A 16,012-nucleotide genomic window follows, 5' to 3' on the forward strand; every position below is an offset into this window, starting at 1 on the left:
CCCAATTGACTTCATTTAAGCAGGGTTGAACCTTAGCGTAAAACCACTTTCCCAACCAGTTTAAGTTCTAGATCAGTAACAAAAGATCTTGAGGAGGCACTTGCTGCTGAAGCTCAAGCAAGTGCATGTTTCCAGTTTGCATGTTTGTTTAAGTGACAAAGATGGGGGGACCAAAAGCAATTCCCTTAACTAGAATTCACAAGTGCAGCCAACTAGAAAATCTCCTGCCTCCTTGCGAAGAGGGAGTCAGACTTTCTCAAAGACTGAAAGACGGCTCCGCTCAATGCCCGGCAGTATGTACAAAGCGCCAAGCGTGAAATCCTGACCCCACTGCAGTCAGCGGCAAAATTCCCATAGATTTCCTCAGGGCCAGGATGTTCAAACCTGTTCAGACAATTCATAAACCACCATTTCAAGGGCACACCTTTGCATGAGATTCCCAAGGGCCTTTTGAGTTTTGACTTAAATGCCTGGATTATTTTTACAATTCCAGTTATGGGTTCTTTGTTCGCAGGGAGTTAAGCAATACAAAGAACACAGCGAGAGAACAATGGAGGTATTACCATGCATGATTTGTCTTCAAAAAAAATCTCTTTCTTTTCATGAAGTTATAGATCCAATTTCAGTCTTTATTATCACTTTGCCATGTGAGAAAGTGGTTCTTAATTTTAATAAAGGAAAGGAGCTTCATATTTCAACAAGAGCTAAAATGCTTCCTGCAATACAGGAGGTGGAAAGCTCTTTTGCTAACAGCTACCGCAGGTCAGGTTCAGGGAGGGAAAGGGAAATAATCCGTCCACACCACGTAAATAAATCTTGTCTAGGACATACCTAACGGTGGGCAGTAGCCCAAAGACATCTTGTCTGATGAGATCATTTCTGCCCCCTCCATTTTAAGGGAAATTAAGAGCTAGCTCTGCCAAGCACATATTAACATTTCACTTATCACCAAACTCGTGGTTTGAGCAAGTACGTACCCTACTGCAGTCTATGGTGCACCACTGGACTAATAAAAATCTTTCCACCATGTTAACTAATCCAGAGAAAGAGCCATACACATAGTTTCAGAACCTTTCACTAAGATTTCAAAGTAATTTTCTCCCTCAAATCTACTTTACCCTTAAAAAAGAGTATGGTATATTTAAGGAAGTTCTCATCTAAAACTTAACTGTATTCTATGTTATGTGAAGAATGACAAGTTTAACCCAATCCACAAACTAAAAGTCAGTGCCCCCAATTCCCACAGGCTTGTGCAGTTTACCTTTGAAAAAATAATATTAGAGGCCCACCACTCCCATTTCATGCTACTATACACATTTTAAAATGGAAATGCTAGTTGTGTTTGGTCAGCCAAAGCTTCAGATCTATTCCAGTTTGAAATGCATTATGGAAATTCCTTTTTCTGTGAAGATGACCACTAGCCCTATTATTTTACAGCCTTTCCCATTAGACTCTGTTTACACTAGCGCTGGAACCATAATAGCAAAATCCATCTCTGAACACGGTCCTCACTGGTGAGAAGTAAACACAGTTTTGTAAAATTATTTTTAATATTGTTCCACCTCTGCCTGTTCTGGCAAAGGAAATGAAGTTAATTGTAACCCGAGTACCAAGAATCTGGTTTAAACATGGCCCAGGTGGCAAGCGAAACAAAGATTTGATGCAACGTACATTAAGCAGTTGGTTTGCTTTTGTCCAGTGCAGCATTTGATACACCTCTGCATGAGCAGCAGCCTGGCAACAGAGGCGGGGGCAGAGTGGTGAAGCCCCTTAATGGCTGTTGGGGCCCATTTGTTCAATATGAACAAAAAGCAAAGTGCGAGAAAGCAGTTCACACACCACAGCTCTAATATTTTTACTTTTTTTTTTTATAAAGGCTGAAAAATTTGGAGTTTTACGGAGTAAAATATCATCTCCTCTGGTACAGGTACCAAGAGGCTCCTTTCAGCCATGTGTGATCTCTTCTTTGACTCCTCAACCTCGGCAAGCCCAACACAACAAAACTGAAGGAAAATACAGAGCCCTTTGTAAACAGCCTAACTTGGGCTGCAGCTACGTGGTCATCCAAACAAACAGGACTGTGTACGGTACCAACGTTCTCATTTTCCACTCGAAAACCTCAGGCACAGGCAGACGAGGCGTCTTGCACAGCATGGCCGTGCCAGAGAGGAGAACACAACACAGGTCTCCTGCCCTGGATGCCCCAGCCACTAGGGCATGCCACCTGCGCATTTTACAGAGCTGCAGGAGCGTCAAGAGGAACAATATGTTATTCATTGCACGTGTTATTCATTGTTATTCATTCTATACTCTGCATCTCAGTACAAGGAAAAAAGTAACCCTAAGAAACCAGGAGCCATGTATGGAAGACATTCCTACCGAAACAGTAGTAACAAGAAAATCAGCAAGACACCTCCTGACAAATTTCAAGCCAGATCCAAAGACAGAAATGGAGAAACCAAAGCAGTAGAAGCAACTAGCATTTGTATCTTCCAACTCTCTTGTGGACAATTCCCAGCAAAGGGATTTAGCTGTGATGAACAGGGCTGCAAGATACAGAAGCTAGATACACTATGTTTTTACGATTCTTTTCAGGTAGCTGAGTATGAAATCCCTGCCCTTCTCTCTCCTTGGGCCATTCATCTTTTGCAGGTGATGGAAAGCCACTCTCCCAGCGGGTGGTCCTGCTCTCACAGACCTTAATGCTTAATTGCCACAAATCAATTCCAACCTCGATGCTCAGGCTGCTGCTACCCAGTCCCCCTTTCCACCCCTGTCTCTTTACACTGATCACAGCCCAGGATCCTCTCACATTACCGAATCAATCTTTGGACACACCACCTCGGAAAAACAGAGAGGCAGCACCAGACGCTGCTGGCTGCGGCCAGTGCGGTGAGTTGTTGTTATGCAAGAAGACCAGCCTAAAAAAAAAGTCAACTCTGTCTCTGTGCGTGTGCACATGTGTGCACACACACATGCCTCCTATTTTATTTTTTTGTTCAACTGGAATTAATCAGGAATGATAAACACTGTTTGTCTCCTGAAAGCAGCAGTGGGGGGATGAAATATGCCTCTTAAGCTTATCAGCTTCAGCGCCACTGAAGAGAAAGCTGGCTTCTAAGCTCAGGGATAATGGGCTGTCCTTTCAGGAAGGTATCAGAGGTCTCAGGAGAGGGAGACAGCACAATGGTGTGACCTTCAGCTAATAAAGCCCACCCTAGAGTCCAAAGAAGCTTGGGGAATATTGACAAAAGTTCATATTTACAACAGCCTGGACTCTTTCCAGATACCATTACCAGTTTAGAGAGCTGAAGCCTCTGTACGTACACTCACACAAGCTTTTATTCTGCCTCCTCCTTTCTTTCTTTGTTCCCATGCTGGCAAAAAAAATTAGTCAGAAAATGGCAATTCTTCTGCTAACAAGGCCCCACCAGCATCTTTTTTAATGAAGGGAGTTATTTAAAATTTCAATTTCAACCTCAGCACTATCCTCTACTTGAAGGAGATTCAAGGCCTCTTGCAAGGATTCTCAGTGCATCATCACGCTCATCAGGAAGAAAACATATGTGTTTTTGTGGAAAATCTGCTGATGTATTTATAATTCTTTAAACAAAAAGGCAGCCAACATATTGTAAAATGAGAAGGTTGGTTTTTTTTGTTTTTTTTTAAATAGGCACTGGCAATCAATGCAGCCCCAGTCAGAAATACAAAACCAAAGCTTTTTCAGGCAGAAACTGATGTCCTGTCCCCCCCCAAGTCTGCACTGTGGTTAGCAAAATGACATTTAGCCCATAACTAGAGTGCATAGACATGACTGGAATACAAATAATAAATAATATTTTTAAAACAGTTCATACAGGGGAAAAAGCCAATTTCAAAACATAAAAACTGTTTGAAGCAAAAGTTTAATTTTTTCGCCTCCTAAAGTAGTTCCAAAACAAATATATAAAACCAAAGGTTCGGAGGAAATCTGTTTTCAAGGGTAATTTCACTGAAATCAATATTAAATCTCAAAACATTTAATGGAAATAACATCTTCAGTGACAGAACTGTTTTGACCGCACTTTTTAATCCAGCCATGCCAGTCTGCCATTTTTATTTATCTGCCTCATAATTCATCTTTGCCATCCTGAAACTAATCTTGCTGGGGTTCAAAAGGGATCCAAAAACTGGAACAGGTTAGAACTTCTCCCAAATCATCTTCTAAAAGGTGCCTCTGTATCTTGGCAGTATCATTTACCATGCCGGTATTTAACAGGCAGGAAGAAAGCTGAACAGACCTTTACAAAGACCACAAATTTCTTGCTTTTGCAGCTTTTGCTTTCCAGTGAAGAACCCGTTTCCACCAACAGCTACAGTTACATCAGCTAGACAGGCTCAGAAGTAGTTTTCCAATTTCCTAGAGTTTTGGCACAAGCATGCATTTTAGCTGTTCTCCTTATCCCATCCAGCCATATTCACTGTCAAGAGAGTTCAGGTGATTGATTACAGCCTGTCTGAATTCAAAGTAGTCAAATTAGATATTAATGTTGTGCTTAATGTGCTCACACAAACAAGGTCATTGGTTGCATCAAGACTAATAGGAGATGACACACACTGGGACTGCATGGCCCAGGGGACTGGTAACAGGATGAAAAGTCTTCAGTTTATGGCCGGTATTTCAAAATCAAGCCCAATCCTACAGACATCCTATGCCCGCAACGACTGCTTGCCAGTCCGCCTGAGATCCACTCACAGCACAAACCCAGAGTAGGAGCACTCGGTCCTCCATAACGTCAGGACAGAGGCACTGCTATTGTCTCAACTGCAGCCAAATTTTGATCACTGTCAAGATTAACTACCCTCCTCCCTTGCTCCCAATTTTTGCTCCAAATTACATTCGTCCTCCCTCTAGAGGTGAGCTAACAAAATCAATAAGCAGTACTGAATTTAGGAGGTGGTGTAAAATACCAGAAAAGAAATACAACGAGTCCTAGGAAGTCAGTAGTGCCACCAGAAAGATGAAACCATGTTCATCTTTGAAAAATACTAGCCAATTCATCTGTGGGGAAGTAACACAGAACCACGATACTCCACAAGAAACAAGAAGTTGGAAAAGTGAAAGGTATTGGGTTCCTCCAGCAGGAACCTGTAGCTCTGCCTGGAAAGCTATAGCCCAGTAGGGCGAATTACCCATTACCAGCCCACCTGAGGGCATGGGATGGAGAGAAGACCGCTGAAGCAAAGTAAAACACAATTTTCTATGGATAAGAGAAGATGTTACAAACGAAAACATGAAATAGTTGGAATCGGTTTCCAAGACCATCTCTCTAACACACTGTTTCAAGGATGTGAGGTTATGTCTCCTGGCTGCCACCAAGGCCCGAGCTAAGTGCTTTTCATTGCCTAACCTTCAAAACAGAATTGTTTTATTTATAATAACAGTGAGTTCCAGCTGAGAAGCTCCAGCAACAACTGTGTCTGGTTGTAATTTTATACCTGTTTTCCATGGCAGAACCCCCTGGCTCTCAGGAAACCATGGGGTATTAACTGTATCCCAGAGAAACAGGCAGATCCAGGACACGTCTTCTGCTGCGGTGGATGGGCAACTGCTCCAAACTGCTGCCCTCTTCACTTCCAAACCCCAAACACTCAGAAAGTCTTGCTTTTAGCGTATGATTTTAATAATGAATATTGGAGATAAAATGCTGAAAAAACAAGCTCAATCCTGAGAAGGGGTGAATAATCCCACCTGTGGCTGTCCCAGGTGCGCTCTCCTGCACCCTGCCTTTGAGCACTGAAATGAGAAACCTAAATGACCTGCTCGTGTTGTTGCATGACATGGCACAAGACTTTGTCTTCCTTGAGCCAAGAGGTAAAAAAAACTCAGGGCTTGAAATTGCAAAGAATTAAGACTTAATATCAACCAAGACAGCGACTGGATCTCAGAGGCCTGTTTCCCTCTGAATTTCTCCTTGCTGCCGTGACGTGCTCACACTGAAAATTCTCCCTTGAGCAACTGCCTGACTAAAATACAGCACACCCTTACCATAAAGCCCTTTGTTAAAACATCTTTGCCATAAAGCTGCAAAACCTTGGCTCCCAAGTACATTAAATCCTTATAAACCTGCCTTCATTTTAACCGCGCAGTATTTCAAGACACAAAGCGCTTCTTCCGAGAGATAGCACTTTAATGAGGAAAGGGGTAAAATATATAAACCAAACCTCATTATAGCATAATTTCTAGGAGACAAGCATGCTGTTATAAAAAGAAGCCATGGCAATTGCATTTCACATAGCTTGAAGATTTAATACTTTTAAAGAGCCACCGCTACTTCCAGCCATTGGTGGCATTTTGTTTTGAACATAACAGTAAGCAACCAGAATTATGGGTCTGCTGTCAGCTATATATTTTATATTCTGTAAATTGTTGCAAATGGTGGATTCAACTCTACTGCATGCTCACAAAATGTAATGTGGGTTGGACAGTAAGGGACTGCCTACAACTTACTGCGTATACGTTTCCCTTTAAACCTCTGCGTTCTTAAAGGTTGTTGCTTTAAACATGATGATGTAGCATGGACATGGTAAATTACCCAAACCAGATCCAACTCATACTGGATTGAAAGCACTCCTAATGATACAGCTTGTTCACATGTTAACAACGACGTCAAAGAAACCCACCAAACACCACGCTACAAGAAAAATCTAGAGTACTGACAGACAAATGAAAGTGATGGATATAATGCCATTTAATACCACCTGTCAGATAAACCAGGGTAACTGGCACATCAAAGGGACTGCAATTGGTTTCCCAAAATGAGAATACTCGATTTTTTTAAAACCTGAAACTCAGTTGCTTTCTATGAAATGTCAAATGGAACACTCCCCACCGCCAACCAGAAAAAGGTTACCGGAAAAAATTGTTCTCCCTAAGAACAAACGATCTATCTATCAAAGGAACATCCTGAATTACATTGGTCTAGAAGACTTCTAAACTTAATCTAATTTAAAAAGGCATTATTGATTACAGTTCTTCCACATTAGTCTTCCAGTTGTAACTTCTGAAATGAAAGCTTAGCAATGATTAGGTATTTACTACAATCAGTAGAGAAAAGTAGTGAAAAAAGATGAGCGTAAAGGTCACCAGAGAGACAATGTACTGCTTTTTTTTTTTTTTGAGAGGAGGGAAACAAAACAAGCAAAAAAACCCCCCACCCCCCCCCAAATAACCCCACCCCAAACCCAACAACAGCAGGGGGGATGCACTTCACAGCAGCTTTGACTTGGAGCACATATAACACTGACTGATGGATACTGAAAGCGAAGACACCAAGCCCAACCAAGCACCAAAACAGGGACAGCTTTTATGTGTTTCTTGGTACGACTTTAGAAAATTATGCAACAAGGGTCAGAATTTCAGCAAATGATCATTTTAGCTACTGTCACAGATCCGGGTCAACAGCAGGGTAAAAAGCTGACATGTAACTGATGCCTATAACCTGGTTAGGATAAGCATTTTCTCTTATCTCTTTGCTGTAGCTTGTAATGAATGAAATTCTGGATTGAAGTGTGCTTGTTCTCCCTGATTACCAGAAGGTTCGATAGTCACTACACGGTTATGGCAATGGAGTAGCACTTCTGATTGCAACTCTCAGAGAGGACATCTGAAGAGAACATAATATACCAACTCTTTTTCTAAATACAAAATCAATAACCTTGCCTTTGGGTCCTGTTTCTGAGATACTTTTACAATTTTCATTTCTACTGATGTGACTCTTCTTTCCATGTTTACAGTAAAAGGATAACAGGTTCTTCCCTCACCATCATCACTCCCTTGTAAGTCACAAGAGGCTTTTCCAGCTCTGATCAACTTTGCCATGGGAGAAGACAGCAGGCTGGACAAGTCTGAGTCAGCATGTCAGCACACAAAATATCACAGGATGTCTGGCACTGAGGTAACCCAGCCTAGCACGTGCCTTCCTTTAACTCAACTTTTACTTTAATATTTTTCTGCTTTGCTGTGCAACTAAACCTCAAGGAAGAAGATAGCTGCAAGCAAGTGCACATGCTACTTTTGTTTTACAACCTTCCCACTTCCTCCCTTAATAACAGAGTGTTTGGGGTGCTAGAAACGAGAAGCCTCATCACAAATGTGTAATGAGACCCTGAGCTAACAGGTTAGCTGACATGGAACTGTTAACAGTGAATTGGCTTGGAGACAGTGGGGGAAAAAAAAAAAGAAAAAGAAAAAAAAAAAAGGGAGACAGAGAGAGTGCAAGAGACAGAGACAGTAACCAATTCAGCTGCAAGAAATCAAGCTAAATCAGTCCCAAGTGCCCATGTTGGAGAGACTTGATCTCATACCTTGCTTGTTATCAAGGCACTCCTGATACGAGTCAGCTCCAGTTCCGTTGCGGTCTACAGACAAAACAAAAAGTTTCATTCATATCAAACATAAATATTAGAAACTTCTCAAATGGCAGCCTTGCTGGAGCAACATGTTAAGTGCAAATAGCGTTAGTTCTTTAGGAGGCCACACTGGTTTGCTGACCTAAACTGTGACTTGTTACAAACAAGCTGCAACAAACTGACACCAACCCGCCATGAGAAATTTATTTTTGTCCTGGGCAGTAGGTGCAGGGTGCTTTCCTCCCAGCCCTACCCATCTGTCTCCACGCTGGTGAAGGCACAAGGGAGGGGATTACAGCTGCAGCTGCTCTGAGTAAGTTCCTCAAGCACATGGAAGATGGAATACTTGGAGTTAAATCTATCATTACACTGTCCACTGTAGGCCCTGTGAAACCACTGGTTTTAACCAGCAGATCCCAAACCACGGTCTGTAATAGACTTCTCTGTGGCTCGTGATGCCGCACTCCCTTTTGGGTTTTGGCTGCTACATCGTATTAAAAACAACCGAAAATACAAGAACATACTTTCCCAATATTACTCTTCCATGGAAGCAATGTTACTGTAGTTACCACTAGGGTTATTGGATCCAGCAGCAGGAGAGGAGTTGGTCTGTGCCATGAAAATGGGGGAGAAGCTGAGACCCCTGCACTCGTGTGTGCTCTACACAAGGAAGAAACCAGACAGCTCCCAAGCACAGGTGTGGTCACACAAGTGGCATTTCACAGCCAGCATGGGTATCACCTAACAAAACGTTTCATCTGCATTACAGGTTCAACTAGATCTCATAGGCTGTGTGTAGGAACGGTTTAAATTGCAGGTTAGTGAGAGTCAGGTTACAACACGGCTTGGACCTCAAAAGCAAACCAAAGAATGTTCCAGCATGGCTTCTCCTCCTGCTTTACAATTCAGTTCAACCACAAAAAAAGTTCGGATGGTCCTTGAGAAAAAATATTATATACATCTGTAAACCCTGGATAAACTAATGCTCTTTCAGCAGCTTACATGCACCTTACATTCCGTGCTACGTATGAGGAATAAAGCAGCTGAGCCCATGTAATAGATGTTTGCACACACTAAGGGTCCTCAAAAAGTGAACGTTTTGTACATCACACGTATAAGAACGCAGACGGTGCTAAAATCAGTCCTGTTGTGTAACTACCAAACCATTCGATCAGGTCACCCATGGCACGTACTCCTACCATACCAACTCCAGTGGCATTGCAGACAGCTCCTCTACTAGAATAGTTTTGTATTAATGAGGTGATCACAATAAAAAAGCCACCACTGTGGGACTGGGAGTTAGCACCCCATTAGGCTGAAGTGGGCGGACAAGCTATCCAGTACTGGTATTTCAGTCTCACCATCAAGAGAACCAACACAACAGCAACGTGTTAATTTCTTTCTAAAGATGCTCTCCAGGGCCCAAAGATGAGAAATATTGTTCACAACAGAAAAAACACACTACTGAGAACCCGCCCACCCAGGCACCTGCAAACCACTGTATTTCTGCACCTCCAAAACGTGACTGGCCCCTGAATATGACGGCTTTCTGGCATTTCTCACGTGTGGCAAATGCCTTCCCACACAAACTGCACTTCCATCTCTGCTCAGCCAGCAGCTAGCTGGTGACGGCTCCTTGAACGTACGAAGAGATCCACGTCAGAGTTAAAAGGCTTCACATTCAGCAATAGTATTTAATGAACAAAGAAGCAAAAATTAAAGTTGTCCCACTGTTTGTGTTGTGTAAATCCCAGATAACAGATCTTCTCCCTAATCCTAATGAGGCCTTCCTATTAAAATCTTTATTAGCTTTCAGCTCTGCAGATTGCCCAAAGGCTCATCAGTTTTCCTATCTCTCAGTACCAAGATCTGCTTTAACTTTTACAAATAGCTCTAAGATATTCCTCAGCTTATCAGCATTGCCAAGCAGTCTGTCTTATCATTACTATTGCAGATAAAATAAATGAGCTCACGATGATATGAATAATGGCATTTTCTGTAGGCTGGTTTCCCATTACATTTTCAACAGATTGTAGATTTAAACTTCAGCACAAAAGAAAAAAAATAAAAAAGAAGTGGAGGGGGAAGGGTGGCGCTTTTTTCCCCTTCTCATTTCCCTTCACTGTCTTATAGCATAGGCTACATTTTTAAGCTCACCTGATGTGAGCTAGTAATTAATTTTGAAAGGGAGCAGAAACACCTCAGCTCTGCTTTCTCTGAAGACCAAAAGCACAGTTACTTCTGGGATGCTTTTTCAGCTGCATTTGTTGGAGAGAAGCAAGGGCTAAACTGCACTCTGCCTAATGAAGCCATCTTCATTAATTTCCTCTTTTCCCTAGCAGGCTAGGAATACCAGTCAGATTGGGAATTGAAATCATGAAAAGCAACAGAACTGCATTTGAATTAAAAGACTAGGCTACAAAGGTCTCCGACGTCTGCTCCGGGCTGATTAGCACGAGGCGCGTGTGGCACCGTTGCGGCACAGAGCGAATTTTACAGCGCACGTTCGTGGATAAAGGCAAAGCGTTCGCGGGAGACGAGGAAGCTGAAAGACTAACACGTCTCTCCCTTTTCGTGACAGCGAGCAGGGAGGTCATGTTCTGGCAACCATTTTCTGCCTGGTCCCTGCAGCAATCACCACAGGGTTAAATGCTTTTCCGCTCCCCAAATTCCTAGCCCTGTCACTGTATCAAGGTTATCTATTATTGGCAGTGACAGGTGAAAATTAATCTCCTAATTATTTCTTGCTGCGTAATCTGCACTGAAGAAGTAACATAAAAGGATTACAGTACACCCTCTACGGAAGGCTTTACTAGAGAGCCAATCATCCATAGAGATAGAAGGTATGTGGTAAAGAGATATTTATGATGGATTTCCAACCATTTTGAAGGCAGACTATACTATAACTCTATAACCTACAGCTTTGGAGTAACTCGCAGGTATCTTAATAGCCTAAATGCTTCTTATCGTTGATTATTCCATGGAAAACCCCCCAAGATTTATACCCATTATGTCCTCGATTCTCCTTTGGTATAGCAGTTACTACAGAAACAGCATCCATGTACAGATGGTTTTTACCCCCCATGGAAAGATTATGGTGAACAACGTATCCAGCTTGCTTTAACTCAGTATTAAAAATCTTGTAGCTACCTTCCAGGGCAATTTGGCTGTAACATTTTTTCCGCAAGAACATAAGCTAGGCTGAGTACTTTCAAAATTAAAAATATTTTTTTAAAAAATCTCATTTTATAAGCAAGCTAGAAATATCTTTGGTAACAACACAAACAGCCACCTTGAAATGCTGTCTTCATGTAAACTCTAGCTCTTCTCCTACCACCCACCACACAGTAAGGTTTATTTTTGTAGTATTAAAGAACACACATTTTATTTATCTGTAACCCTTTCAATACAGCCATATAAGGTACAAATGGATGTTTTGGAGAACCTGCTTTTCTATAGCCATGTCAAGAGCACCATCCTAGTTTAAGTTTACAAGAACCAACAATCACAGCTTGCCATTCTTAGCATTTAAAATGACATTAGCTACCTTGAGAGATGCTCTCAGGCTAAACCACGTCTGTGAGACGGTTAACACAGGGGTCACTATCTGTAAAACTCTGGCAGGGCAATGGGACAGGGCAGCGAAGAAGATTACCACCCCGGTGTTACCATCTGCAATCAAGTCCTTCTACCGGTATCGGTCACATATATTTTCAGTTTCCTTGATGGCGACCTTTTCTACAGGGTACAGAAACGTCACTAATTCCATTATGTAACTCTCAGTGCTTAAATCCAGCACCATCTTCCACCTTTATGGAAAGCCAAGCCCTGCCACAAACTTTGAAAGCAGTGAGCAGCCACCACTCTGGTGCGCATTTCCAATAACCAGGATCTTGCAACTGAGTCAATGTCAGGTGAATCAGAACAGATAACTGACACTAACCTGACACACAAAATAAAACCATCAAGAAGACACTAAAATTGGGACTGTCCTATGAAACCCAGCCACACCTCAACAACTGCAATGTGCGCCGGCAGCCACAAGGTGGCACACAAAATACTACAAAATATTATCAATGAAATGCTGAAATCGGGGCCTGGCCTTCAAACCAGCCATTGCACCTTTAACTTCCTAAAAATAGTGACAGCTGTGCAAACCTGCCTCGATTACCAGAGCCACCATCAGGGGTCACTGCGCCACCTCGGCTGCTGGAGTCCGCGTCAAGGCGATTTTCTGAGAAACCCGCAAAGCTGGAACACGTTTGTAACTCGAGGGACAAAAGCTGGACAAGTCATTTGAAAAATTACTAGGATCACCAGCGCTCAGATTTTAAACGAGCAACTCAAATTAGGCAAATTCCCCAGCAGTGACAGAGGTGTTAAGATTGTTCACCTTTTTCCTCTGTTGCTTTTAACACCTCTGAGCCCGTGCGCGGGCAGGCGCTGCCGGCCAGCTCGGCGTTCGGTTCCTGGACCCCGAGCATGAAAAATGCTGAAGGGCAGGTGTGAGGAAATGAATTATTTTCCTGCTTAAGGCAACTACTACTAAGAAAGTAAGGCTGTATTTAAGTAATTGTTAACAAGCGCTTTCTTCTCCATCCGTAAGTCAGCTCCTAGGATCCTTAGGATATTACAAGGACTCTGAAAACACGTATCCAGCTACCGGGTTTTACTGAATCCACAACATCACGTATACACATTTCTATACATTTAATTTTCACCAGCATGAGAATAAGGTCATTCGTGTTTACACCATTAAGGCTAGAGATTTTCTCTTCCTTAGGACCTATTCTCAACAGATAAACAGAAATAATTTAACGAAGCCTGGAACAGAACACAAGCCCTTAATGGTTTACCCTTGGTGTTAAATAAGTAAGGAAATTATTCACTAGCATCTCTCATTTTCTGGACATTTTAATCTTACGGCTACCTAATCTCTTACATAGCAGTTATGAGAACAAAAGAAATGTGTATAGAGGCAAAGCACCCACCTACTAAGGTATCAGTACTACTTTTAACAAGCCTGTTTTTCAGTCATATGTTTTGCTTATGGAAATCTGAAGAGCAAATTCCTATCCATCGGCATTTTCCCCAAATGCTCCATCACCAACCTCATTATGCGATACAGAAATTCTCCCAAGGGATATTATGTAATGGCAATCCCTCCTTCCTCTCCCTGCGGAGTATATTTCTCATTACATCTCCTAGTAATTGATCAGTCTAGGAAATCATCTCTGGTAAAACCATATATTTCTTTACCTAGTTCAGAATTTCCATCTTTATTCAAGAAGGATAAACGACTGACTGCAAGAAAACCTAAAATTTCCACTTCTGATGCAGAATGCCAATCTTTGCTCAAACATGCTATTAAGTGAGGAGCAACACATTCTTGTACCTGCCTGACTTCAGATCTTGTAAATTCATGAAGTAATTAAAATTAACCAGCTTACATTTCCTATTCCTATGATACAAATAATTTTATTTGACTGAATCTTCTGTAATGGCTTTAAAAAGACTGCTTCATATTCACATTTATCCAGACACCACAATCCCTAGCTATTATGGGTCACTCAACACAAGGATGCTGGGAGTCAAGGGGGGAAAAAAAAAAAAGGAGGAAGAAAAGATTTAAGGCAGAAAATGACATACACATCTGTGCTTTCCAAAAGTACCATACAGCACAGACAGTGAGCACAGGCTCACTGAAGAATGCAGCCCTTTTCATTGCCACTTTTGTCAACATACCACCATTAAACATCTTAACACTTTTTAGTTTAAAAAGCAACAACAGTGAACACTAATATTTGCACCCCTTACTGAAAGTTAACACTTCAAATCGCAACATTCTTGCAAAATCAGAGCAAAATAAATAGCAACTACTGCTAAATATCTGTAGTTTATCACTGGAATTCAAAGCATACTCCAATCCTTTTTTTAACTTAAAAATTCCAGAGCTACTTGTGACACCGCTGTTCGATGTAGCCAGCGCAGGCCACAAGGTCCAACAGATGACTGCATGTCCCGATAGAATAACACTGGGATATATTTTGCTCCTTCGTTTGTTTATGAGAACAGACTGCGCCTCTGATAAACAAGGCTTAAGGTTTCACTCAGAATAACCCACCTTCCAAATAAAATAAAATTTAAAAAATCACTCTGTACTAGCAAAAACTCAGTATCCAGCTAAATACAATACTGCCTTCCTTGTTTTATAGCATTAATCTCGTCTGGAAAAGAAAACCAGGCAGCCCAAGCTAGTGCCTTTTGGCTTTAGCACAGGGCAGTTTTAGGGAACTGTTGTCAGCAAAGAAGAAAATTCTTGAAGAGAGCATTAGAAGTCTGCCACTTGTAGGAAGTTAATGCTGTGTGTATAAATCAAGCAGCTCGCCCTTGTAAGTCTGTATGTGGGGAAAATCGGATTTACACATAAACATAAACCTCTGAAGTAAATTCTGATCAGGGATGACCAAAGATTTAACTCTCTAGAAAGAAGAATGGGAAGACTATTTTCCTGCAATACCTTAGCAGCCTTTTCCAGTTAAGCGAGGCTTTCTTTCAAGAATTGTTAACGAAGTAAATAATCCCAGTTTCTGCGGCACAGGGGAGACCGGTTAAGGACGATCTCCAAGACCCAAAGCAATCATTCAGAACAGTAACTTACATAACAAGAAATTATCTTTGTTACAAAATTAGGTTAAAAGGACCTCAGATACTGTAATGTTACAAAAAATCAGGACATGCCTTGAGAAGATTAGCTAGCAAGCAGCCTCCTGAGATAAATGCACAACTTCAAGAAGATTTTACAAGCCTAAAAAACAGTTTAAATTCCAGAGAGACGTACAAGCCTTTACCATTTAAAAAGGTCCTTCTTTCCTTCCCTCTGCCCTTGCCTTACTCCTGAGCTCTTTTTCCAAACCATCTTTAGTTAACCAGTGACCTGGAAATCTTACTTTGCTGCCCCCCCCCCTTCCCCTTTTCAAATTTGTCACTTTTAAACAGACAAGGTTTAATTTCTTAATTGGATTAAATTTTTCTTTCAAGCTAAGCAGAGGGGCACAGCAGCAGACGCGGGGACAAGAACAACGCCTGGGCAGCCAACCCGCGCCCCGCGTCTCGGCGCGGCCAGCACGGTCTGCCAGGCTCGGGGAGGCGGCCGGGTTATTTCTCAGGCCAAAAGACACACGGGGGAAAAAAAAATAATCCACGAAGTCCATTTTAAAACTTGCTGTTCTTTGTGAGGAGAGGGGCTCTGGCCTGCGCCGAAGGGGTTAACCGCCGGCTACAGATTTTTTTAAGTTTGTTACCGTTTTTAAGAGCCAGCAATCCCAGACAAATAACATCGTCCTCATCCGGCAGCCTGCTACGACACCCAGCCTGCCAAGAAAACACCCCGAAAGAGCCAATTCGCGACATTCTGCTGAAGGGGACCATTGACGCGCCTACAAAGCCGGGCGGCTGCCGGCTCGCTCCGTCACGGTCACCCGTGGGCGGGAGCAGCCCGGGGCCGCCCGGGCTCAGCAGCGCAGCCCCCCCCGGCTCGGGTGCTGCCAGGGGGGTGTCGACCCGGCCCCGCTCTCTGCGGCCCGATGGAGGCAACGATTCAATTTTTTTAATTTTTTTT

The 16,012-nt window shown here is 42.4% G+C and overlaps 1 protein-coding gene across 4 annotated transcripts in view; it reads right to left on the minus strand.

Moving 5' to 3' along the window:
* Positions 1–16,012, minus strand: part of FBRSL1 (fibrosin-like 1) — a 407,425-nt gene that overhangs the window by 94,027 nt on the left and 297,386 nt on the right. For all 4 annotated transcript variants that reach the window (XM_010581697.1, XM_010581696.1, XM_010581694.1 and 1 more), the window contains one exon: positions 8,347–8,400. In XM_010581697.1, coding sequence (XP_010579999.1) covers positions 8,347–8,400 — 54 coding nt within the window. The remainder of the gene's footprint in view (positions 1–8,346; positions 8,401–16,012) is intronic.

This window comes from Haliaeetus leucocephalus, unplaced genomic scaffold (genome assembly GCF_000737465.1).
Source record: "Haliaeetus leucocephalus isolate CR32 unplaced genomic scaffold, Haliaeetus_leucocephalus-4.0 Scaffold802, whole genome shotgun sequence".
Classification (NCBI taxonomy): Eukaryota; Metazoa; Chordata; class Aves; order Accipitriformes; family Accipitridae; genus Haliaeetus; species Haliaeetus leucocephalus.